Raw genomic sequence first — 26,461 nt, forward strand, 5'->3', positions numbered from 1 at the left:
TTTGGCCGTCAAAAACATCAAATCACTGTACTTTCCGACGTAAAAGTGTATGGCGACTTTATCAATTAATTCATTCATAATTTCTACATACAATTTCGCAGCTCACTATACATACATTATCATTTATGAGACTGTAATAACTCTATAACCTTCATTGATGTACGTAATAGGGGTAGATGAGGTACCAGGCGCTCGATCGTGAGCCACAAAATATAGGTTCCGGGACCTATATTGAATTAGTCGTACGGGTGACGCTGAAGTGTCAACATTGTCATCAAATTCGATAAAATATTGCCAAAGAATGCCGTGTTGCGCCTTTTTCCAGTGCTTCAATAGCTCCAAGCACAAAAACAAAGCTCACGGTATCACTTTTCATTCGTAAGTACTGTTATAACATTTGAAAACATATTTTTTTCTAAATAAAATTAAAAATTTCCTTGTTATTGAGTGAGCGCGACAGCTAAATAATGCATTACCCATGTGAGTAACACGTTTATCCGAGTGTCAAGTAGGCCTGCCCACTTCATGCATTGTAGAGTCAGCAATTTTTTTTATAAATAATGCAACTTTTTAAATCATGTGCTCCTATTCCTTGAAACTATAGAATGTAACCGGTTTTTATTTTAATATACGAATAACCGGTTGTTAACCAAAAATTCAGTTTTTCTGATAGTATTGTTAAAACAATATCTTGCATTAACTTGAAATCCAAATATCGGGAATAGTCCATCAAAAATTACTAAATAGTACTTGTACAACAATAGGAAAACTATGGACAACATTTTTAACGAGAGCTCGATTTACAATTTTAATATGCGAGTTATAGTGTAGTTTTAAGATGTATTTATGTATGTTGAAAACTGTATAAAAATATTTAGAACAGATATTAGATCAATCAAATTTAACCTTTTATCATAAACAAAAGAAATAAATAATAATCATCTCTATTTGTCAAGTAAAATGTATGATGACTGGTCTGGCCTAGTGAGCAGTGACCCTGCCTATAAAGCCGATGGTCCCGTCCCGGGTTCAAAGTTCTAATGATGGAATCCATGAAGAATTGAGGGAACACTTAAAGTCTTATAGGTACACATATAGTGATTTTTGTGGTTTTTGTTTACAAATTAAGCATTTTCATCCAAAAACTGGCAATTAGTGTAGTGGAACTGCTGATTATAAACAGAACGAAACTCCCTAACTACGTATTTACCGTTTGAGTATTTGTTTTAATTTGTCCTCTTTGTAGAGCAACTAAGGTGATGAAAATGAAAACGATGAAAATCAGAACGAATACTTTAAATTGAACATTCTAATGTAAGGGCACGCTGCCGTCTCAAATCGAGAAAAGTGGGACATTGCTAATTTCGCCTTCGATAGGGAATGATTTAAAAAAATATAACTTTTTGCAATTTTTTTGACTAAAAATGAGTATGAACGTTAGAAAATTAAAACTATTATGTTTAGAGAAAAAACTTTAACTTGTTTCTATTTTAAAACGAGCCGCAGCAGTGGAAATGCCTAGCGTTGAATTGTGAAAATTAAAAATGATGTTCGGTTTCGTTTTTGATACATTTTTTTTCTCTCCATACATTATAATTTTTCTTTTTATACCGCCCTCTACGCATATTTTTTTTAATTGTATAGATAAAACTATCGGTTTTACATATAAAATAAATACGGTTTTACATATTTTATTTAGTGTGTTAGCGAAATTGAATTTGTTTTCCATAAAATAAATAAAGTGCCTATTTATTTTAATTTCGTATATATTCTATAAATATTTGTTTCCTGACGCTACCTAATAAAGACCGACGTTGAAGGCGCTTATTCCCATGACTTACAACTTGTCCAATATAAGTGAATCCGTATACGTATCGTAGCTATGAATAAACAAGGTTCACACTTTTATATTGGTTCTCTTGAGTCGTGCGCTCGGTGAACGATTGGAATATATAAATACCAGGAGTAACTACGAATTACCAGTGATTACAATATTGGCTCTTGTCAAGCGTACCTGTCTTTTCCGAAAAACCATCAGAAGTGAAACCCTGAAACCTCGAGATCCCTATCAACTGAGATCATATCGTTATACTGGTTTTCTCGAGGCGACACGTTAGTTGAACATAGTGAATAGTCGACCAGGGTTTCAGAAGTAAAAAACGAGGGTCAATTTCATGCTTTAAAAATATGATAGTCAATAATTTGATATTAATCTCAGTGTAACTCGCTCGCTCAGATATTTGCTTGAGAGAGACGGTCTAAGATTAGGTAATATCAAATCATTGATATTTTTTAAAAATCGAAATGATTTAATATCACTTTAAGACGACAATGTAAGAAGTATGTACGTCTCGCCTACACATTTGTATAATGTTATTAGTTTTTCTCTGTTGCACCTCGAGGAATACGCAAAATATAGGGGTCTCGCTTGCGCAGCACTGTTAACTATATTTGGTTATCCTTGTTGCTCGTTGTGCACATGTACATTATAATGGTGTGTAGTATTTGCAAATGTATGGGTGCTGGACCAGATTTTAGTTTTGTCAACTATTAACGTCACATATCTACCCCTTTTACTTATATCAATGATAACCTTTTATGTTACATTTCGTTATTATATTGTAATTCTCCTGATATATTTCCAAATTACATTTTAATGCAATAAATTCACACCTTAAAAAATCAACACTTCAACCTGACTTGGAACAATAACCTCTTCTTTTTCCTCGCGTTATCCCGGCATTTTGCCACGGCTCATGGGAGCCTGGGGTCCGCTTGACAACTAATCCCAAGATTTGGCGTAGGCACTAATTTTTACGAAAGCGACTGCCATCTGCCCTTCCAACCCAGAGGGTAAACTAGGCCTTGTTGGGATTAGTCCGGTTTCCTCACGATGTTTTCCTTCACCGAAAAGCGACTGGTAAATATCAAATGATATTTCGTACATAAGTTCCGAAAAACTCATTGGTACGAGCCGGGGTTTGAACCCGCGATTGCAAGTCGCACGCTCTTACCGCTAGGCCACCAGCGCTTAAACTTGGAACAATAACCATTCACTTAAATATAATTTGTGTACCTGATATGTTGTGGTGACTCGTCGTTAGTAATAGAGGTAATACTGGATGGCATGTGATGTCGTTAACCCTAAACCTATGTCCGGACGCTCTTGAGGCGTGTCCTATTGATAGCACCTGTAAATATAAAGCTTATTAAATAAAGTTTAATTTAGAATTCCAACAGAAATTGGTGCAGATTACAAAGAAAAATACGGACAAACTGTCTACTATTATGAGATCGCTGATAACATTGAACAGTCTTCGTTAGGAGTAGGTACATCTTATAGAATATTTTAAACCTCACCTGTGAAAACTTAGATTTGTCATCAAACGTGAGCTGCCAAAGATTGAGCGTGCCATTAGTATGGTTGGTGACCATGGATATGACAGGGGCCGAGTCCAACACGTCCCCCTCTTGGTTTTCACCCAGGTCTTCTGTCGCTATACTCTGTTTACGCTTCATGTCGTTGTTATTTTCTTCTAATGGGCCTAAAAGTCAAATAATATCTTTAAAAAGAGCGTGTGTCGTGGAACACTCAGTTGGAACAAAGTTGCTTTTCACATCACATATGAGGAGATCATGTTCATGTTGATGTTGACATGGAGACGGACACGTTCATGTCCACGTTTATCTCCATGTCCATGTTATTCGTGTCCGTGTCCTTGTCCGTGTCTGTCATCCTCATTTTCATTCTCATTCTTTCTTAATCGTATGGATTGTGACAGAAAAATCTTACACTTTTTTCGCCTAGCTTCGTTCCAATAGCATTGTGTACAGGTTCGGTCAGATCTAGCAAAACCGCCGCAGTTGAGCATGTACGTTTGCTTTGACATTACCGCGTTATCTAATATTTATGACGAGTTAAAATGAATTTTTATTTTCATGATTAAGGTGGGCTTAATTTAATATGAATGAAAAGTGTAAAGTTATCAATACCGTTTTCAAGAGGCTCTTTCTGTTCGTCGTTTTGAGGCCACTCGGTCTCTTCTTTCTCCTCTTGCACGCTCGCCAGAGGTGTCGTCACGGTTTCAGGCTGCTGTTGTTGTTGGCCTGTAGTCATAAGAAAAAATAAATAATGTTGACGACATAGTAAAATCAATTAAAATATAATGAAGATAAAAAACAACAAAACTTGGGTTTTGGTTTTTTTCTATAGAAACACGTTTTAAATCCTCGGTAGGAAATTAAAAAAATGATGATTAAAACAACAATTTTAAATAACGTGATTTTGTACGGGGTTTACTTGATCAACTTCAATAAACGCACAGCGATTGCACTAATCGTGCCTAATCCATTTCACGCGATTGTAGGACAGATGTGTGGCCAAGTCACTCACCGGGTGTGACGGGCTTGGTGCGGTGCCTCACGTACAGCGGCTGCGCGGCGGCGTGGTACAGCGCGGCCGGCGTGCACATGGTGGTGGCGTCGCCCAGCGGGAACGCGGACGGGATCCGCACCGATCGTGACCCACACTTGTAGCGTCGAGGCACTCACCGGGTGTGACGGGCTTGGTGCGGTGCCTCACGTACAGCGGCTGCGCCGCGGCGTGGTACAGCGCGGCCGGCGTGCACATGGTGGTGGCGTCGCCCAGCGGGAACGCGGACGGGATCCGCACCGATCGTGACCCACACTTGTAGCGTCGAGGCACTCACCGGGTGTGACGGGCTTGGTGCGGTGCCTCACGTACAGCGGCTGCGCGGCGGCGTGGTACAGCGCGGCCGGCGTGCACATGGTGGTGGCGTCGCCCAGCGGGAACGCGGACGGGATCCGCACCGATCGTGACCCACACTTGTAGCGTCGAGGCACTCACCGGGTGTGACGGGCTTGGTGCGGTGCCTCACGTACAGCGGCTGCGCGGCGGCGTGGTACAGCGCGGCCGGCGTGCACATGGTGGTGGCGTCGCCCAGCGGGAACGCGGACGGGATCCGCGCCGGTCGTGACCCACACTTGTAGCGTCGAGGCACTCACCGGGTGTGACGGGCTTGGTGCGGTGCCTCACGTACAGCGGCTGCGCCGCGGCGTGGTACAGCGCGGCCGGCGTGCACATGGTGGTGGCGTCGCCCAGCGGGAACGCGGACGGGATCCGCGCCGGTCGTGACCCACACTTGTAGCGTCGAGGCACTCACCGGGTGTGACGGGCTTGGTGCGGTGCCTCACGTACAGCGGCTGCGCCGCGGCGTGGTACAGCGCGGCCGGCGTGCACATGGTGGTGGCGTCGCCCAGCGGGAACGCGGACGGGATCCGCGCCGGTCGTGACCCACACTTGTAGCGTCGAGGCACTCACCGGGTGTGACGGGCTTGGTGCGGTGCCTCACGTACAGCGGCTGCGCCGCGGCGTGGTACAGCGCGGCCGGCGTGCACATGGTGGTGGCGTCGCCCAGCGGGAACGCGGACGGGATCCGCGCCGGTCGTGACCCACACTTGTAGCGTCGAGGCACTCACCGGGTGTGACGGGCTTGGTGCGGTGCCTCACGTACAGCGGCTGCGCCGCGGCGTGGTACAGCGCGGCCGGCGTGCACATGGTGGTGGCGTCGCCCAGCGGGAACGCGGACGGGATCCGCGCCGAGAACGACACTTGCGCTTGGCGGATCGCGCCCGCTTGCAGCTCGTCTAGCCATTCGCACACCCTGTAAGGGGAGTAGGTATGAGTTTGCGTTCTTACATGGCTTTTTAGGGTTCCGTACCCAAAGGGTCAAACGGGACCCTATTACTGAGACTCCGCTGTCCGCCCGTCCGTCCATCTGTCACCAGGCTGTATCTCATGAACCGTGATAGTTAGCCAGTTGAAATGTCTACAGATCATGTATTTCTATTGCCGCTATAACAACAAATACTAAAAACAGAATAAAATAAATATTACTTTCCAATCTCATGGTTCTCATCCAATCACCGAAGTTAAGCAACGTCGGGCAGGGTCAGTACTTGGATAGGTGACCGTTTTTATAGATAATGGTACGGAACCCTTCCTGTGCGAGGCCGGTTTTTTGTAACAAAAGTAAACATTTTTTCTGACAAAATACGGTAGCACCGATCTGTCGTGCACTGCACGCAACTATATTTATATTGCCACTTCGTCAACAGGAACACGTAAATAACAGAGGATCTTCCATATTTGCGTTTAACGAGTATGGCAAATGCGTGCATATGACGTCCGTTGCCATTACCATTGCCAACTCTAAGGAAGTCAAGATGCGACTAGGATAGTTTCAAGGTGGAAAAGAGAAGAAAACCGGCTCGTCAGAATCATTGCGGTACTGCACCGACTGGACCCAACCATTTGCTGCGCCCTGCAACACTGTCGACGCTTAGTTTGTGGTGAGCTTTCCGACTGAACGTTCTAACGACGAACTAGCGACCTTCAAGAAGAAGGAGTTTCGGCCGAAGGGTGTCAAGTTTCGGCGGTTCCGAGGCCGGTTCCCTGACACTGCAGGGTGGCGTAGCATCGCAAGCATAATGTGATTTGAAGTGTTTAGTTTTAAAATATTGTTGTAATACGTATGTTAGTTTTAAGGTATTTATTTATGGGCCACTAGTTGCCTGAAATAAAGATTTCCATTCATTCATTCATTATACGTACCATATCAGAAAACTGCCGTCCACAGGATGTATAGAGAAGAGTAGATCGGGACTCTGATGCCAATCCCGTAAAAGTCCTTCGATCTTCGCGTCTAATGAGTCTGGTAAGTGCGTGCATGTGACGTCCGTTGCTATGGAGTTTATAGACGTGGTGTTTGACAAGGTTGGATGGCTGTGGTTTCCGCTACCTGTGCCACATAGATGTTTTATTTCACAGTGAATAGAAGAGTTGCTAAAATACACTTTGCTCCGACCACGGACAATTTAAGACGTAAATAGCAATCAGAATACTGATAATTTTGATACAATAAACTAAATCAATAAAGCTAGTAATAAATGATTAACTAGTACGTTTGAAAATATCGGTAAGAAAAATGTGCCAAAAATATTATGTATACACTACCTTAATTATATGGGCAATAAAGAATACATATTGTTGGCACTTTTTTGTATCGATATTTTCAGACGTGACCGTACATAAATTTTGAAGGAAGTTTTGGTTTGTCGTAGTTAATTTTGAGTGACAATTTTGCAATCAAACAGCGTTTACACCGAGTTCTCATTTTAAAAACGTTTAAAAAGGATATCTACTATCCATAGATGAAACCATTAGGAAACACACATTTAAAATATGTCAGATATTTCACGGTCACGGGTGCATAATGCATATATATTGTATAATGTATATCAAAGATTACACTGATTACCTGGCTGTTCGTCACTATTGCTGTTGTCCTCGGACTGTACTTTAGTCAACTGACTCGGCCGCCTATGTCCTATGCAGCATGGAATAAGCAAGGAAGCGCATAGTATATATAACCAAGCCGTTTGCCTATCTATTACACAATTGAGGCGTTCGAAGACAATTGTTAGGTGGAAGGTAATGTAATTTATGCCTTATTAACATCTAAGAAAGTGATAACTTTTGCCTGCGAACGACTCAATATATAGCTTTCAGTTGCCATAGTTACTTAGCCCAAGCCACCTGCTGAGGTATAATTATGAGATATGAATTACAGGTTATGGAGGTAGTTGTACCTCATTGACCATGTGGACCGAGTGAATATTACACGACAAGCGATGTTATATAAATGTATCTAAAAACACGGCAGTGTGTACGGCCCAGTTAAACATAAAATCAAGCTAATATTGAAAGCGCCATATTTATATTTTTACTCTTTTATGTCACAAACATCAAGACCTCTCAAACCGGAAGTTTTTAAATAATTTTATTAAGGAGTGATTTGTTATGTAAAAAAATAATTAGGTTCATAAGATAAAATTTCGTAGAAATTCTGTAAATCACTGAATGCATTATGAATGCGTGGACAATATGTAAATGTATTAAGAATTAGTATGTCATACTCGCGTCATTCTCTCCGTCCGGATGCGTGGTGTGTTCTGAACCTCCTTCTTCAGTCTCTTCTTTATCTAAAACCTGTTACCAAACAAATTTGATGATATGTAAAGGAATTTCATACTACCCTACACACCTAGGACTGTAAAGCAACTTTCTTTTGTTTTTTAACGTCAAATTGTGACACAACATCTTGGCATTCAATCATCAACAAATAATATTTTTCAGTTAGCTTGGTACGGTGATCTGTTGTGCATATTCGTTACTAAGCAACGGCCATGGCGCATCGCGCAGGCGCGCGGACTTACGCGCGTAAGGTTGTATACCGCTGGTAGAATGGCGAGTCGAGCAGGTCGACACAAAACAAATTGACTACAATTTTTTGTTTTAATTACAAGTTTGAGAAAAGCACTATACAAATCTCGGTGAGAATCGGGGTTGCCGGCCGCGTATCTCTATCCGGCCTCTCTACGCTCATCCGTCTATATCTATATACTTGGCCTGCAACCCTGTTTCCCGGCCTCTATAGTAATGTACTATTTCGTGGAATGCCTCTTGGTTGTGAATTTTCGTTTGCTGTTCAACAGAATAGTCAACAACAGTAAACAATACGCTTTACCTTTTTAGTAAGATCATGCAGTATGGCTTCAGCTTGGCTGGTGAAATGCATTTCCTTATTGTGTAGCCAGTGCAGTATAAACCGTCCGCCGCCGGCCAGCGATGGCACTAAGGGAATGTCTGTCTCTGCGTTTATAGATGCTGCTAGGTGAAAATGAAGACCTAAAACAACACAAAACAAGTATTATTGATCGAAAACATAAAATAAAACACCACTTCGTGTGATAAAGAAACGACTCCAATTGGTTGAATTTTGTGTGGACAGAAAGAAATGAATTGTAGCCCTGATACTATGGGGGTTTAAGACCAAATCGTCGATCGATATATTAAATATCGACACGGACCATGCCAATCAGGTGTTGTTCCAAAATCCTAAAAGTAATTACAGAAGAGAAACATAGTTTATTTTCCTCGGAGGAACAGTACAACATGGCAACAGAGAAATAGCTGAGGATTCCCTATTATAGTTCTCTTTCCCCAATGTTTTTCTTACTCCGTCTAACCTTTGTTTTCTAGTTGCATTTTTGCTGATGGCAGTTGACTGTTTTATGTTGTTAGTTGAATTTTAACAATTTAAAAACTATAAGAACCGCAGGTTATAAGCATGAACTTATTAGATCGGCATAAGAGCGATATGGAACTTAAAGCCCGACCAGAAATATATTATAATTGTCAAGAGAGCGCTGTTATTCTCATGTATAGAGTGACAGTTCAGTTTAGTATGAAAAATTTAGATCCATTGAAATTCCGCAACATGGCGCGTGATCATATATCACTGGTCATGCTTTAAATGGACCGATATTTACTTGTTGTTATTTTTTTGTTTTCGTCAGATTTTTATTAAATTTGGCGGATATATAGAGTATTCTGTACATAATTCACCGTTTGTCCTAAAAAAACCTTCACTGAGTTCCGACAACGTATGGAATGGTATTTTCGTAACCCAATAAGCTGTACATAATAAGCGGAATTTCACCTTATGTCCAAAGACTAAAGTAGGTATATTTATGTCCCAAAAAATTCTTCCACTGAGTTACAAAAAGGTGGTATTTTCGTAACTCAACGGCAAATTTCTTAAATTATTTTAGTCGCAAATTGAGATTTCGTATTTATTCTACCCAGAACTAACCTCTTCAAACTAGTAAAATTTTATCCAAATCTAACGAAAAAAATCGACAAGAAGTCGGCCTAAATAATAATTGATTAAGTGCCAGTTGCACCAAACACAGTTAACAGACTGATCAACGTCACGTAACAGAGATCTATGAAACTTCCCATACAATAAAATTTTGCGAACGCTTTAACGGTGACAGACGGTTTGGTGCAACCGACCCTAAGTATTTACCTCCAGTATAAGATGTGGCGTGATAAGGGTTGTGGAAGTCGTGTGCACTATACGTCGACGGTAAAGTGGGGATGGGCGCCCCGGGCTGCTTAGACGATTGCGCGTTCCGTCGTATGTGGAAGCAGGTCCTGCAAAAAATATATTGCTTTAGTAAGGAGACAAGGAGTAGGTTTTAAATATCGATCTTTCATTATAATTTTGATTTTCGTGCAATTGCTTCTGACAAATTGGTTTGGAAATACAATACTTTTCACTTCTCATACTCACACAGTGCGTCTTTATGGATTGTGTTGAAATATTTACCCCATCCTGTATTAATCTTCAGAAATATTTCTTCTGTGCGCCAACACGCAGCCGCCCCACTCGTCGTCCGGCAGTAGCGTCTCCGACACACGCGGTCCACTACCCTACAGTACCGACACTCACTTCATGTGCTTCAGGCGTTGCATGAAGCGGTGCTTGTGGCGGTGCGTGGCGCGCTGGCGGCGCGGCGGCGAGCGGCTGTGCGCCGTCACGCAGCCGCCCCACTCGTCGTCCGGCAGTAGCGTCTCCGACACACGCGGTCCACTACCCTACAGTACCGACACTCACTTCATGTGCTTCAGGCGTTGCATGAAGCGGTGCTTGTGGCGGTGCGTGGCGCGCTGGCGGCGCGGCGGCGAGCGGCTGTGCGCCGTCACGCAGCCGCCCCACTCGTCGTCCGGCAGTAGCGTCTCCGACACACGCGGTCCACTACCCTACAGTACCGACACTCACTTCATGTGCTTCAGGCGTTGCATGAAGCGGTGCTTGTGGCGGTGCGTGGCGCGCTGGCGGCGCGGCGGCGAGCGGCTGTGCGCCGTCACGCAGCCGCCCCACTCGTCGTCCGGCAGTAGCGTCTCCGACACACGCGGTCCACTACCCTACAGTACCGACACTCACTTCATGTGCTTCAGGCGTTGCATGAAGCGGTGCTTGTGGCGGTGCGTGGCGCGCTGGCGGCGCGGCGGCGAGCGGCTGTGCGCCGTCACGCAGCCGCCCCACTCGTCGTCCGGCAGTAGCGTCTCCGACACACGCGGTCCACTACCCTACAGTACCGACACTCACTTCATGTGCTTCAGGCGTTGCATGAAGCGGTGCTTGTGGCGGTGCGTGGCGCGCTGGCGGCGCGGCGGCGAGCGGCTGTGCGCCGTCACGCAGCCGCCCCACTCGTCGTCCGGCAGTATACACGCGGTCCACTACCCTACAGTACCGACACTCACTTCATGTGCTTCAGGCGTTGCATGAAGCGGTGCTTGTGGCGGTGCGTGGCGCGCTGGCGGCGCGGCGGCGAGCGGCTGTGCGCCGTCACGCAGCCGCCCCACTCGTCGTCCGGCAGTAGCGTCTCCGACACACGCGGTCCACTACCCTACAGTACCGACACTCACTTCATGTGCTTCAGGCGTTGCATGAAGCGGTGCTTGTGGCGGTGCGTGGCGCGCTGGCGGCGCGGCGGCGAGCGGCTGTGCGCCGTCACGCAGCCGCCCCACTCGTCGTCCGGCAGTAGCGTCTCCGATACACGCGGTCCACTACCCTACAGTACCGACACTCACTTCATGTGCTTCAGGCGTTGTATGAAGCGGTGCTTGTGGCGGTGCGTGGCGCGCTGGCGGCGCGGCGGCGAGCGGCTGTGCGCCGTCACGCAGCCGCCCCACTCGTCGTCCGGCAGTAGCGTCTCCGACACACGCGGTCCACTACCCTACAGTACCGACACTCACTTCATGTGCTTCAGGCGTTGCATGAAGCGGTGCTTGTGGCGGTGCGTGGCGCGCTGGCGGCGCGGCGGCGAGCGGCTGTGCGCCGTCACGCAGCCGCCCCACTCGTCGTCCGGCAGTAGCGTCTCCGACACACGCGGTCCACTACCCTACAGTACCGACACTCACTTCATGTGCTTCAGGCGTTGCATGAAGCGGTGCTTGTGGCGGTGCGTGGCGCGCTGGCGGCGCGGCGGCGAGCGGCTGTGCGCCGTCACGCAGCCGCCCCACTCGTCGTCCGGCAGTAGCGTCTCCGACACACGCGGTCCACTACCCTACAGTACCGACACTCACTTCATGTGCTTCAGGCGTTGCATGAAGCGGTGCTTGTGGCGGTGCGTGGCGCGCTGGCGGCGCGGCGGCGAGCGGCTGTGCGCCGTCACGCAGCCGCCCCACTCGTCGTCCGGCAGTAGCGTCTCCGACCACACGCGACAGATGTTGTCCACGCATGACGTCACTAGCACGTTGCCGACGCTGCCCCTGGAAATATAGATTAAGTTAAAGATGGCGCTGCATAGCTCCGTATATTATGCGGTCATTCTGTTTGTCAAAAAGTGATGTATGACAATTCAATTTATTTTTTAGAAACAAACAGTCTTATAAAACACGTAAGTAAATAAGCTACCAGCTAGAATTTCTTATGCTATAGCCCTATAGTTTCCTATAAGTAAAACATATTTTTATAATAAACTTAATACTATGAAATGCTATTTCTAAACATATAAGCATATGTGGCATTATCAATGAAAAGGGACCTTATTGTCGATGGCGCTTACGCCGCACTGCGTCGCGCAGCGTTGTATTTGTATCGGAGCATCGTTTACTACGGCGGAAGCGCCATCGACAATAAGGTCCCTTTTCATAGATAACGTCACCTATGACGCTGTAGTGTACAGCGTCATCTTCTACGGCTTACATACTAGGGGCAAGGTTTTTTCTTTTCTTCTTCATCTTATACAATTAATTAATTTTTGATACATGAAACTACATTTTATAGTTCCTCAATATACAGTTAGTTGTTGCACTTATTGCATTCCAACACTCATATTAAACATTAACAATTACGAAAACGTTCTAAAATGTTACAAAACTTCCTTATCAGAAAACTAAACGACTTGTATACAACAATTGCGCATTGTTTGTAAATTGTAAGACAGATATTACACTGTAAAGCTGTAGTTTACCACTTCTTATCTACGTTTAAGTAAGACTCACTTGGGCATATATTTGCTCGTTTTCCGCCATGACAGATGCGTGACCGCCCGCGGATGCGCGACGTATATGAACGTGTAGTTGAGGTCGGACGACGCGTGCTCGCCTTGCGCGTGTATCAATACTGCAATACAAACTACCACATTAATAACCAGTTGTAGCACCATTTACTGTAACTCCTAAACGGCAGAGATTGTAACCGCGTAGTAAAAATGTAAATACAATTGTCTAATACACAGCACGTGAGTAAGGCTTAATACGTGAGGTACACATTAATCAGATGAACAGATATCAAACGCAGGGCGTTTAAATCTGTATTGTAACCGGAAAATTTAAACAACGAAAGAGACCTGTTTATTACAATTGAATTGGAGTTTTAAAACTAGCCACCTTAGAAATTTAAAATTTGGCTAATGGCTTCGGCTAATGTTTTTTTTTATTAAATGGACGGTGAAATATAAGGTAGGTTCTATGTGAAGTATGCCGACTATATTTTTTCTAAACGGCGAATGATACCTACAGTCAAAAACAAAAAATATAATATTTTAATCATGTATCGAAAGATGGCAGTAAAAATGTGGCTACAAAATTTTCTTTGACAATCCACCTCTATTTCAAATTCTCTTTGCTAGAGACACTACTTGAATCTTTTTTACCGTTCATATATCTAATTGATGGATCAATTAAATTGAATTACATACCTTTATTTTGGTACCAGATTTTAACCAATCTATCGTTGACTCCCGACGTAGCGAAGAGGACACCGTCTGGTGAAAAGGCGAGGTGATGCGCCGGCGTCGCCGTCTGACACTGCCATACGCACAGCCAACCCTGCAAATGGATGTAATTGTTAATGCAAAATCGACTTTAACCGCTATAGACAAGGTTCACAGTTGCGGATTTTTTTTCATTGGAAAACGTCGGCCAATTGTGTCAATTTGGGGTTTGGACAGGGTATCGCAGGTTAGCTTTAGGAGCATTCCATGAAAGTGGAAAGTTTTCCATCTTGTATTTTTTAACAAAATCAATTATTTAAGCAATATGTAATTGTAGCTCATAGTATTGCTTTAATGCCGATTTTTTTTGTCAACTTACGTTCAGTAACGTATTACTGTAATTACCTACGTATTATAGTAAAAGTAGGTCATAAAGTTTTTTAAGCACACAAGTGGCTTTAAAATGATACTAATAATACACGATACAAAGACAAGCCAAAAGAGTATCAGGCTTGGAAACCAAAAAAATGAGTGCAAATGTCGATTACGTAACGGTGGAATGCTCCTGTAGAAGGAGGAAAGGAATGAAAATGGCAATTGTGTACCCATTCTTATGTTACGGTCATATATCGTAAAGTTTACACGATAACCTGGTGCGGTCTACTCTATACACAATAGTGAGCTGTGTTATCGGCTCAGAACGTCTTCGTCCACAATCCCATGTTGTCACCTTTATAAATCATCCACAGTAGTTGTCGTCAGCATACAATTCCTAAATCGTTACCTTCGTAACTGGTCCACATTCTTATATCGTCAATTTCTTATCTTGTCCATAATCCGATATGGTCAGTGCTAACTCGTCACCATTCGTATTCGTATGTCAGCAAGCGACAGTTTTTGTAAGGGACAGCAATGGTGACAAGATAACATTGTGATCGATATGGGAATGGTGACGAGTCAGCACCATGGACTACATAGGAATGTGGACGAGTCAAGAAGGTGACCACATAGGAACGTCGATGAAACAAACAAACACAATGAGGACAATATAAGAAGGTGACGAAATAGAAATGAATTCAAAGCCACCCTGAGCCGTGTCACCACACACGGAGCCACACGGAGCGGAGGAGGATCGAAACAGACAATTTATGGAAGATACGCAACGTATAAATAAACCGCTGTGAGAGAGTTGATCTTCATAGGAATACAAATTGAATTAAAATAATGTATTAAGCATTAGTCTGCCACCTTTATTAATATAATTTTATACTACATCAAAATGTTTGCTTATTGGTTAATCAAAACAAACATATGACAAATTAGCACATGTTAATTATATTTCAAAGTACGTTGCTCTTTCAAAAAGAAGCTGATGTGCATATACATAATTAAATTAGATCACGTCCGTATTCCATATCAACTGATATCAGGTAACAACAAACAATGATATCACACTGCCAGTGCATACTTCCATTTTGGCACTTACTTAGTAAACCTCTTATCTTACTAATGTGTTCATTGAAGGAGCGACCTTGTGATGACCAGTATAGAGTTGTTATTTAAATTAGAGCATGATGGAAGTAAACAGTCAATTTAGAATGTTATCTTATCTGTTAGGATCTGTCCGTTAAACGGATTGTTTCTAACTCTACAGAGCTCCACTAAAGATCTTATTTCTAGATTTAGCAGATAACTTTTTATTTAAAGGTATATCGGACGCATCTTTTTAAATATAAATTCTGTAGTAATTAATATAAATTTAGGATGGAAATTTGTACGCGGAGATCTATATACATGACAATTTGAAGTCAAATGGAAAATTTGCACTACAGGGATATCTGTCTAAATGAGAATTTTCACACATGGGGTTACGTAATCGTATTAAACGAGTGAAATTCGTTTTTTTGTCTTTTGCTGAGCCTCGTAAAAACGCAATTTTAAGCCTTTATTCGGTTAAATTTAAATAGCTTTATGTCACATGAAAAAAATACACTCTGTCACGAGAATTATTTACTCTTAGTCCCTTATTTCATGTCATAAAAAAATAGTTTAGCAATGAACTTTAGTAGCTAATAGCTATCAATAGAGTTTAAAATTATATATGGCACCGTATGCAGTAAGGGGTTAGACTTACAGGCTCTTCTTCATCCTGCAACTTTGGCGGCTTGTCGTCTTTGTCGCTGCCGCCGATTTGGAATGTTACACCGGAGCTTGCTGCAATGAAAGTAATACCATAACTGTCACTATGAATTGCATGTGACCAAGTGCCGGTTTCACCAAACCAACAAACATTAAAACGTTCACTTAATTTTCATAGCTCACTGCTGAGTGGCGTTAATCCATCAGATAATTGTACTCTCCAACTACCCCTAAGGCAATATAACAACGACGTCAGGGTAGGATTTGGCAAACTTTACCAACCGGCGAGAAGTCAACATACAGAACATATAAAGAAATGGTAGGAGCATAGAATAAAGCGAAAACGCTCATACTGAAAGAAGCCCGATTGGACAGGGAGCAACGTGTTTCAGAATATTATGAACAGGGCCCTACGCATATATACAGACATAATTACTTATTCGGTGAGTCTTGAGTTACGTTCTGTCTCACTCATTAGAATATAATATTTTTTGTTCGTTTACACACGAGACAATTTACACATAACAAAATGTAGAGAAAATAAAGTGCCACGAAATAGCCTCATCTCAACATATTGTTGGAGACCTCCAGCGCTGATCTTCTGATTAATTAGGTTGTCATAATTCATGAGGTTATATTGTGGTGGACATTTTCATTTTAGCCTTTATTGTAAAAATTAAATGAGACCTACAGCAAAATATGGTTATTTATGCAATGTCTAAAGTTTACACGGCATAGTTAAAACTTGTGTACGACACGAGCCTTAAATTTATTCATAATCGATTATTTCATTATGTTATGTAATAAAATTGCTCAAGCAATTAATTATACTCGGGTTAATTACATTCGTTCGTAAATTGTACTATTGTGTTCTATTTTAAATAATATGACTTAAATATTACCTAAGTGATCGACACAGCCTATGGAAAAGCACACGCTTTAATATGGATGCTATGTATTTTATTGTCTGTTAAGTAGTTTATATAAAATGACGCGCACAAAGGCTGCGGAATGGACTTTCGAGGGTTCCTCAATGAAGCAAAAAAGGAAGGTTTTTTAAAAAGCTGGCAATGCGCATTAGACACCCCTGGAATTAATATCGTGGATAGACTCCGCTCAAAAAATCCTAAATGTATTTGGTCCCATGTTCCATTAAACGACAGCGACAGAGGTCTTACTACTAATGTTTGTACTAGAAGTAGGTATATTTGTAATAACATATCCAGAACTATTCACACAGTTAAAGGGTGTATGTAGTTTTAATACTAGATACCCTACCAAACTTGTGCTGCCTAAAGCAAAATCTAAATTATGCAGCAGGAATTGTTACTGCATGGCAATAAAAGTGTATAACAGCATTCCGATAGAAATAAGAGAATGTCCACAACCACTCTTCCTTAGAAAATTACATGAATGGCTTATGAACAAGCAATTTTACTCCCTACAAGAATATTTGTCGTGTAAAGGTTTGTAGAGGCATATTTTTAATAATTTCATGACTAGATATAGCTAAGTTAATTTCGTTCGTAGTCTTAGATGTAGGTACTAGTACAATAAGATATATATTGCGTGCTGGATCTTGGCAGATTGTGATGAACTTTTGTAAATACTAACACTTTTTGTACTCACTTTAATGCAATAAAAAAAAATGATTTATTAAAGTAGCGCCCAAAATAAGATAATCCATACTATCCATTATCTCAGTGTGCTAACACTGAGTACACTCTGATAAAACCTGAGTCATATCGTGTTTTAGACAAAAGTAAAATTACATTATACCTTAGTCACGTGAACAGCATAAGTGAATTACATTTTATAATCACGTGAACAGCATATCTTAGCGATTGATTTATTATGCTTTTAAAGGATTTCGGACTGATACATTTATGTATGACATTTTTTATCGGAGAGTTCCTTCTTCTTCCTCGCGTTGTCCCGGCATTTTGCCACGGCTCTGCGAGCCTGGGGTCCGCTTGATAACTAATCCCAAGATTTGGCGTAGGCACTAGCCTTTACGAAAACGACTGCTATCTGACCTTCCAACCCACAGGGTAAGCCGACGATGTTTTCCTTCTTCGAAAAACGACTGGTAAATATCAAATGATATTTCGTACATAAGTTTCGAAAAACTCATTGGTACGAGCTGGGGTTTGAACCCGCGACCTCCGGATTGCAAGTCGCACGCTCTAACCGCTAAGCCACCAGCGCTTTTTTTATCGGAGAATTGTGGAAGAATAACCCTCAATGAAAAAAGTTCTTCGCTCAGGGAATCGTTTTGTAACTTTGGTTCCGGATGACATTTTACGTGTTTAAAGGACAAAATACGAATCCATGAATAATCGCGTAGCTAATATTTAGATGGCTCACAACTTTACTTTTAGTTGGTACTGTACAATTTTAACATATTCTACCCAAAAAGTTCCACTTTTCTTCTTTTAACATGCTCATGGGTGCACGTTACTACAAAACACGACAAAAAGAAGACTAAAGGCGATCAGTTTTGTATTGTGTGAGCTCGTTGTAGTATGAAAGTGCATATATGTATATTAAATAAAACGATTTTTTCTATTTCTTAATGGATGCAGACTAGGCTAGGCGACATACGACGACTAGACGGCTGATGAAGTAGCCGATAGCATACTTTTCCCGGCATGTTGCGAATGCTTTGTAGAGATGTTTAACGACAAAGTGTCGTGCGCTTACAGTACACAGTACCGTTATTACGTAAATTACGTTTGAAGTTCCCGTCAGGATTTCGTACCTATTTAAATACGCCCGGCCCGGAACGACTAGACATCAACGCATTCAAATGAACGCAATCGGACCATCAAAGATAAAATTCAAAATGGCGAACTTGACTTACGTTGGCTGTCCTCTTGATAAAGTGAGGCTTGGTGCCAGAGCTGCAAGATCTTTCCACCGGTGAGGAGCCGCGTGCCCTCCAAGTTCCATGAAAGGGCAGTGATTGGTCCATCCGCAGTGAGCTTACCGGTTTGCACCCATCGGTACTCCAAACCCTTGAAACAAAGAACTAGGTATATAAAAAAACCTGATGATAGATGAGTTATGTTGTGGAATTCTTTTTTTTTTTTTTGCAAGAAAATGACACATCAGAATATATAGCTCGGGATATGAAGGCGTGTTTGCGAATGTAAAAACACTGGAATTTTTGGTGAAAAGTACAATCGCGGACTTTAATTGTTGCGCCGTTCGGAGTTTAATTTACATTGACACCTAATACCGCTAGTATTAAAACCAAATTAGCTTGAACCTTAGATGGATCAACAATTCTATGACCGTAAGGGGGCGTCCATAAATTACGTGAGGTGTTTTTTTCAATTTTCTGACCCTCCCTCCCCCCTTGGTGAGATGTCGTGAGATTTTATTCAACCCCCTCCCCCGTCCCCCAATCTCACGTGAGATTTTTCAGAATGTGGGTTTATTACGTAAACGCGTTGGATTGTTTATTGTAAAAAGAAAAAACAATTTGGTTCGTGCTTTTATTTACGACTAGTTTAAGCATGTACATACAATTTGGATTAAATGGACCAAAATAGTATAATTTTTTTTTTGTTTCAATCAGAGAATAAATTGCGTGATATTTGTCGAGACCCCCCCTCTCCCCAACGTGAGATTAGATGAGATTTGACTCGACCCCCTCCCCCCTTTAATCATCTCACGTAATTTATGGACGCCCCCTAACCTAAAATTCTTCTTGTAATTTCAATCAGTATGAGAAACAGGAATAGGAAAGACAAGGTAAAACATAAATCTCAGAACGACATCTGCATGTAGGTATGTAAAGCAGATATTCCGCAGTGGCTAACACCGCAGTGCTTAAAACTTCTACAATCGATAAACTCGAGACAAACAGTCTCCAGCAGCTTTACGTAACGTTTCAATAAATTGAGATACTGCACTAGGTATATTCGACGTCAACAATGTATACTGAAGAGCAAAGAAAGCGGATTAGTTTGTATGGAAACATGGGGGAAATTGTAAAACTCCAGCCTGCGGCTTTCGTGAATAAGATAAATTTTGCACAGTATACTAAAATACCTGTATCCGTTATAAAATAACCGTGAATTTTCAACAACGCGCTTCGAAAGTTATGGGCAGGCACTGTCTTTATCACGCCGACACGTGGACAACACCGACCATTATATCCAAAAATCGTCGAATTCACAAACGCCTTTACAAGTCAACTTTCAATAAATATTTACAAGACTATCATAGAGGTATCAGTCTTTTGAAAGTTGGCTTGTAAAGATGTTTGTGAACTTGCCTGTACATAGAATAGGCATGTTTAATCGGTGGCAATTTATGAAAGGTAAAGCCAGCCAAAGAATCATGAATGTAACATTCATGATGTATAAACCTCGATTGGCTTGCCTATTTTAAAACAAAGAGTTCTTATCCTATCCAAAGTACGAAGAATTAGCACCGGCTCGGTTATGTATGTCGGCACGCGATTGATGTAGGTACAGTCGCCATTAGATGTACTGGAGCGGCCGAGGTGCTCAAAAATATCTGAACACGCACTCTAGCGGCTTGACAATAGGGGCGTCAGATATTTGTGAGCAGCTTGACACGTCCGGTATATCCACTGGCGACTGTACTAACAGCAACACTAGCCATGAGTGGACCTTATGCCTTTAAAATAAAGGCTACCAATTGTCGGTAAACATGCAGTTACCATGCTACAATTGTACATTAGAAATACATGATCCCAACAAATATTAATAATATTAGTAGGGATAATGCATTTCTAATACATTTCTATTATATTAATGCGAAAGTAACTCTCTGCCTGTTTGTCTTCACGCTTAAACCGCTGAACCAATTAAGATGAAATTTGGTACGTATCGAGATAAGACCCCAGGATGGGCATATTTATCAATCATTATCATCCCACGCAGACGAAATCGCGGGCAGACACAAATATGTTCATACTTTTGCATCTTGTTCTGTTCATTCAATATACACATGTGTTTAGATCGAATGTACGTATAGTACGTGCAGGACGATTTAAATGTTCTACCACAAATGGATTGAACGAGCGAATACAGCTATTGTGTAACACAGAATGGTTACAATATACATATAGGTAGGTACTTATTATGTAATGGTATAGGTTGCGGGAATAACTAGATGTTGTCACATAAATTAACCAAATTCTACAAAGAAAAATATTTTATTCAGATGAAACTATACTTTCTAACTCTACCTTAAGTTGCCATTTTATATATTGTATATTTATTATGATATACATTATTAAAAGTGCGCTACATGTTCCACAATTTTCTAGATACATTCTTATCTAAATAATCATTTCGTTTTTATAAAATCTACGTATTACGAGACAAGGGCCGGCACAAAATACCTAAACGCAATTAGAATTAATGCAATGTTGTTGGTATGACGGTATGGCACAAATGTATATACCCATCATTAATTTTATTACTCATATCATGAATGGGATTTGTTCAAGCCATTCTTAAGATGTTTGCACGTTTATACACTACAACTACAAAGCAATAATCTGATTGTACAGGCAGCATCAAAAGTAACGGATCAGACTGCGCGTCAATCGTTTATTATAGAGTCAGACCAAACATGTGTACGAGTACCCCGCCTCTAACTTTTGAACCATGGGTCCAAAAAATATGAAAAAAAAAAACGTGAAAATAGAACATACTATAGACATTCAATGAAAACTATAGCGAACATGCGAGTATTAGCAATCATATAGTTATCGCAGTCTTCCCTTCATAGTAAAAAGAAGTACAAAGCGATGTACTGCCGTTTGATTCAATGTCTATTGTGACGGACGAACTACGGAACCCCACACTGAGCAAGGCCCGATATGCTTTTGGCCTGTTTTTTATTCATACGCTACTATAGATACTGACTGTACGTACTGTTACGTTTCAGATATTTATGTGAGGATTATCCTGTAAAAATACCTTTAAGTACCATTTATGACGTGACATAAATAACTTTTATGCATTTACTAGCGAGCGAGGCTGTATAGCATCGGTTGTATCATGTATGCAAGTACGCACTACCCAAATGTTAAGGAAAATCTCGAATATGAATCAAAGCCCCTAGTCTACATTATTCGATAGCGTGGCGTGACGTACGCGTTTGCGTTAAGTTTTGCAAACTCATGCTTTCGAATAAATTTACACTAGGGGTACAGAAACTAGATGAAACGAATTTGATGTGTGTTATTATTGTGGCGCTCTAGAATACATATTCAAGAATTATCATCTAAAGCACCAAAGTAGTTTAACTACTTTGGTAAAATGTTTTTCCGTAAGTCTGTATGGCAAAGAGTCGCGTACTTTTGACATTGGGCAAGTCATTTACAATTACTGTACCTACTTTATGAAGGCTTCATAATTTACAATAAGCATAATCAAGTACAATTGCCCGTGGCCATTTATAGCTCTACATTAGGTACTATACGGTCACCTTGTTCTGTTCATATTATGAGTTTATCAAAATGTATTCGCATATTTGTATATTGTTTCCGTAATTGAGGCTCAAAGTCCCAACTCAATACAAAATTGATTCACACCGACCAGACCGGGCAGGGTCGGGCCGAAGCGCACTTAACTGTCGGGACGAAAAGGAATATGAAGCCACCACACCAGGTACCTACACCCATTCAGAATGCAAATTGTTTCAGCAAATTTCTGTTTCGGCATAATAATCATGTTAAGGCCGAAAATATAGAGCAAAACCGAACCTTCTGTTGAATCGGATTCAGTTGCGGCGACACTAGTTTTCCTATGTAATAATGCCTAAAACATTTTTCCAAAGAAAGTAAATAATTTATTTGCAAAAACTAGTGTATATAGTAAGATGGTCAATAGGTAGGTACAATTTGGTTCAACTATTTTGCCTTGCAAATATTAATAACTATCTTAGTATAACATACGTATCGCATAGTACATTAATTTATTCTTCAACAAATATTTTAATTTTACAATTATTACATAGTATAGACTTACTTAAACTTACTGACTGACTTATAGGTACTGACATTTTATATATTGACTACTAGAAACTCGTAGTCCATTTATTAAGTGATCTTTGCACAGAGCTCCGGATGCGTCCGGTAGTCCGTCGGCGAATTGAAATCACGTGGCTCAGACAGTATTGATTTGCAATCCAATTTAAGTCACGAGTGCATGAATTAAACTGCGAATAACTGCAAAATATGTATCTTATGTAGCCTAAGACCAAAATATCACTTTACTCGTCTCTCAGAACAAAAATACTATAATACACGCGTAAATAATCTGACACGTTTCTAACTTGCAGATTTGGAAGGTCAGATGGCAGTTGCTTTCGTAAAAACTAGTGCCTATGCCAATTCTTGTGATAAGTAGCCAAGCTGACCCCAGGCTGAGCATGGGGCATGAGGCATGAGCCGTTGCTAAACGCCGGGACAACGCGAGAAATATGAGGTCATAAGTCTCGACTTGATCTTGAATCTTACTGTCAGCCAGAGCTCAATGAGGGGGGGCGGGTTTAGGGTCGGCAACGCGCATGTAACTCCTCTGGAGTTGCAGGCGTACATAGGCTACGGAGGCTGCTTACCATCAGGCGGGCCGTATGCTTGTTTGCCACCGACGTATTATAAAAAAAAAAAAAAAAAAAAAAAAACTGTAGGTACTAATTATTGTTAATAAAGCCTTTACGCATAAAGTACATCGGTTCTGACATCGGTTCATCACGATGTTAATGCCGTTTAAATTCAATCCCAAATTGAACGTGACTCGATAAGCATTCTCTAGTGTTCGCTTCCTATTGGTTACAACAGTCGTGATCGTGACATACTTAATTTGCATGCGACGAATCTATCATATTTGTTTTACTGAGAAGTATAAGTAGGTATATACTGAGAGAAAATTTTATTTGTTTAAATGGATGTGAGCGACATTGTACTTAATTTCGAAAATGGACACTAGCCGGTGAATGGTCATTTTGCTTTTCGAAAAAATATTTTTTATTGGTTTCATATAATTTCAATTGGTTACCGTTACCCTGCATACCATAACAGTAAAAGGGACTGTTTATGTTCTAAATAAGTATATATACTTTCAGAGATATTGACGAAATTGCCAAAAGCCGCGCGACTGAAATCCTCCGACGCAAATTTACTGCCCTAATCTTATGTTTCTTTCTAATTACCTGACTTTACGCCCCCTCATAAACATCAAATTTCGGTCTTTTCTCTCCGCCGTCAACAGCTCGAATGCAATGGAAATAATAGAAAAAGTAGAGGGCACCTTAGATGACTTATTGAACGTTTATTTGTAAATAAATTGTGGTTATGGATTCATCCTGTAAACTATCAATATTTACATTTTAATTGAATTATCACTGACGCATTGTGACAAAATAATCTTTATCATAAGATTACATGTGTAGCTTGTAAGTATAATATAAACATAATATAAACCATGAGAGAAAACCTGCAATGCATACCGGAGTAGGATTCTGGGAAGAAATTAAAATGTGCAATCGAATGCGCATTGAAGACTTCACTCACATTTGAATATCTTCGTGGGGAAGATGAGATGAGAGGCTTGTGACTAACTTTAGGACATACAGGCTGTAGTAATGATTATGTGGTCTCATTTTCGTCAGTCGGGTAACAGAGGTACTCAATATTTGGGTCGTTTTTGCGTTTCTTTCTAAAGTTCATAGAAAGAGACAGAGAACGATTACTGGTCATATTGTTTTATTCACTACATCGCTAATCAATTGGAATGTTACTCACTGTTATTAGATAAATTAATCCTGGAACCATGCTGCGGATGTCAGCTGACATTGTATGATAATATTGTTAGTGTACATTTCCCTACCTCTATATACATACGATACAAAGCTGGTATACTCATAGATACGAAATATTTTGGACATAAAAACTACAACGTTCATATTACATATTCTCCAACACTTAAAGACTAAAACCTACTTAACTATACATAACAAACTAGGTCAGTAGTGTTTAAATTCATTTCTTAGGTATATACTCGTATTTATATGCAGCAATATACTCTTTATTCAAGAATAACCATGCCAAGAACAACATGAATGGCACTAACGACCTATACATAAATACAAACGATACAGTACGTTATGCCGAAAGCCGGTATGAAATGAACTGCAATAATTTATATGACCGCCCTACTAAATTGCTTAATTAGCATTATCAATACGTGGCATCAATTTAAAGGCATTTGAAGACTACAACATACGACAAACATTTATCGTAACAAAAAAAGTAAAGGATAAAATATAATTCGCATTTGACACTAGAAGTGGTATCTGAAACGGTGCCAAGTTTGGAACTAGTTTTTCGACATTAAGAACAATTTATTGTTACAGAATGCATTTTACGCTCGAACTTCTCCTGGTGCAGTGTCAAGATTAAAACGAAGAAATATCCTAATTTCAACCTACCTACCTAATTTGTATGTTAACATCCGAAAGTTATTAGTAAGAAATCCTATAACATCGTTCTTATCTCAGTATCTCTACAGGTTCAACTGGGTATCTATCTAGTGATTTTTAACGCCAGACGCAAAAATAGGGGTTTTATAAGGTTTGACAGTGTGTGTCTGTCTGTGGCACAGTAGCTCTTAAACAGATGTACCGATTTGGATACGTTTTTTAAAGCAGGTGGTTCTAAGACATGTTCAATACAAAATTGGTCCACCAGTTTCTTTGCGTTGAGGGGTTTTCTAATTTCTTGAAATTTTTTAAGTGTGACTACCGGCAATAAAGTCCATTTTCTAACAGTAGCTGTAGATGTATAATTTAAACCAGCGATTAAAATATCTTAGCGTATAATGCGGGATTAATGCATTTATTTACGTCCTAGTAAGAACTAAAACCATAACACTTTTGCCTACTATAGTTCGTGTCATCCGGATTACACGCAGGTTTGTCAAATCTAACCTTTAATAATATGACACGCGACACGTGGCACGCGTCTTCGTGAATGACATGATCTATAGCCTATAAAAGACTCCTGAAATAATACGACCGGTATTGTTTAAAAACATTCGATAAGGTAACGACTCGCAGATGGCTCGCGGCACGCTTTATCTTTCTAGATCGTATACGTCTAATGCAGACAAACCATTAGCCTACTAAATGAAACAGGCATTGAAACAGTACTAACACCACTTAACTAATCATTGATGCACTGTATACCTTTGCAATAGGGCTTACGTCTGGTCAGTCAGTGTATACGCGTTATTTTTACCAATCCGACCGCGGAGTTTAATTACTTTGGGTTTCGTCTGGGAAGCGCGGAATGAAGGGTTCCTTCGATAAATAGAGCTTGTTAACTGTATCCACTTGATACAACACCTGACTGAAACTTTAACAGTGTCAGACATATAATTAAGTATGTAGATTACACACATGGTACATTGCATTGCGTGGGTGCAAATGATTATGTTTATTATTACCTTATGAACCTAAGGAGTGAATGGCAGAGATTTGTGGTAGGTAAATAATTCTTTAACATTATAAATTGGACAAGCGGTTTTTAGAACTCAGTCATGGAATGATACCATAGCTATGCCCCTACGTTTGAGTTTTTTTTTTATTATTGTAAAAATTAGAAGCAAAAAATAAA

The 26,461-nt window shown here is 40.9% G+C and overlaps 1 protein-coding gene across 1 annotated transcript in view; it reads right to left on the reverse strand.

The window, feature by feature from the left end:
• Positions 1–26,461, reverse strand: part of LOC133526793 (dmX-like protein 2) — a 75,209-nt gene that overhangs the window by 44,697 nt on the left and 4,051 nt on the right. Inside the window, exons 3-16 of the mRNA XM_061863573.1 lie at positions 18,656–18,809; positions 15,788–15,867; positions 13,639–13,768; positions 12,941–13,061; positions 12,020–12,205; positions 9,954–10,081; positions 8,610–8,770; positions 7,999–8,071; positions 7,341–7,409; positions 6,635–6,821; positions 5,500–5,684; positions 3,994–4,107; positions 3,361–3,545; positions 3,077–3,191 (exon numbers count right to left, since the gene is read on the reverse strand). Of these exons, the coding sequence (XP_061719557.1) occupies positions 3,077–3,191; positions 3,361–3,545; positions 3,994–4,107; positions 5,500–5,684; positions 6,635–6,821; positions 7,341–7,409; positions 7,999–8,071; positions 8,610–8,770; positions 9,954–10,081; positions 12,020–12,205; positions 12,941–13,061; positions 13,639–13,768; positions 15,788–15,867; positions 18,656–18,809 (1,888 nt within the window). The remainder of the gene's footprint in view (positions 1–3,076; positions 3,192–3,360; positions 3,546–3,993; positions 4,108–5,499; positions 5,685–6,634; positions 6,822–7,340; positions 7,410–7,998; positions 8,072–8,609; positions 8,771–9,953; positions 10,082–12,019; positions 12,206–12,940; positions 13,062–13,638; positions 13,769–15,787; positions 15,868–18,655; positions 18,810–26,461) is intronic.

This window comes from Cydia pomonella, chromosome 17 (assembly GCF_033807575.1).
Source record: "Cydia pomonella isolate Wapato2018A chromosome 17, ilCydPomo1, whole genome shotgun sequence".
Taxonomy (NCBI): domain Eukaryota; kingdom Metazoa; phylum Arthropoda; class Insecta; order Lepidoptera; family Tortricidae; genus Cydia; species Cydia pomonella.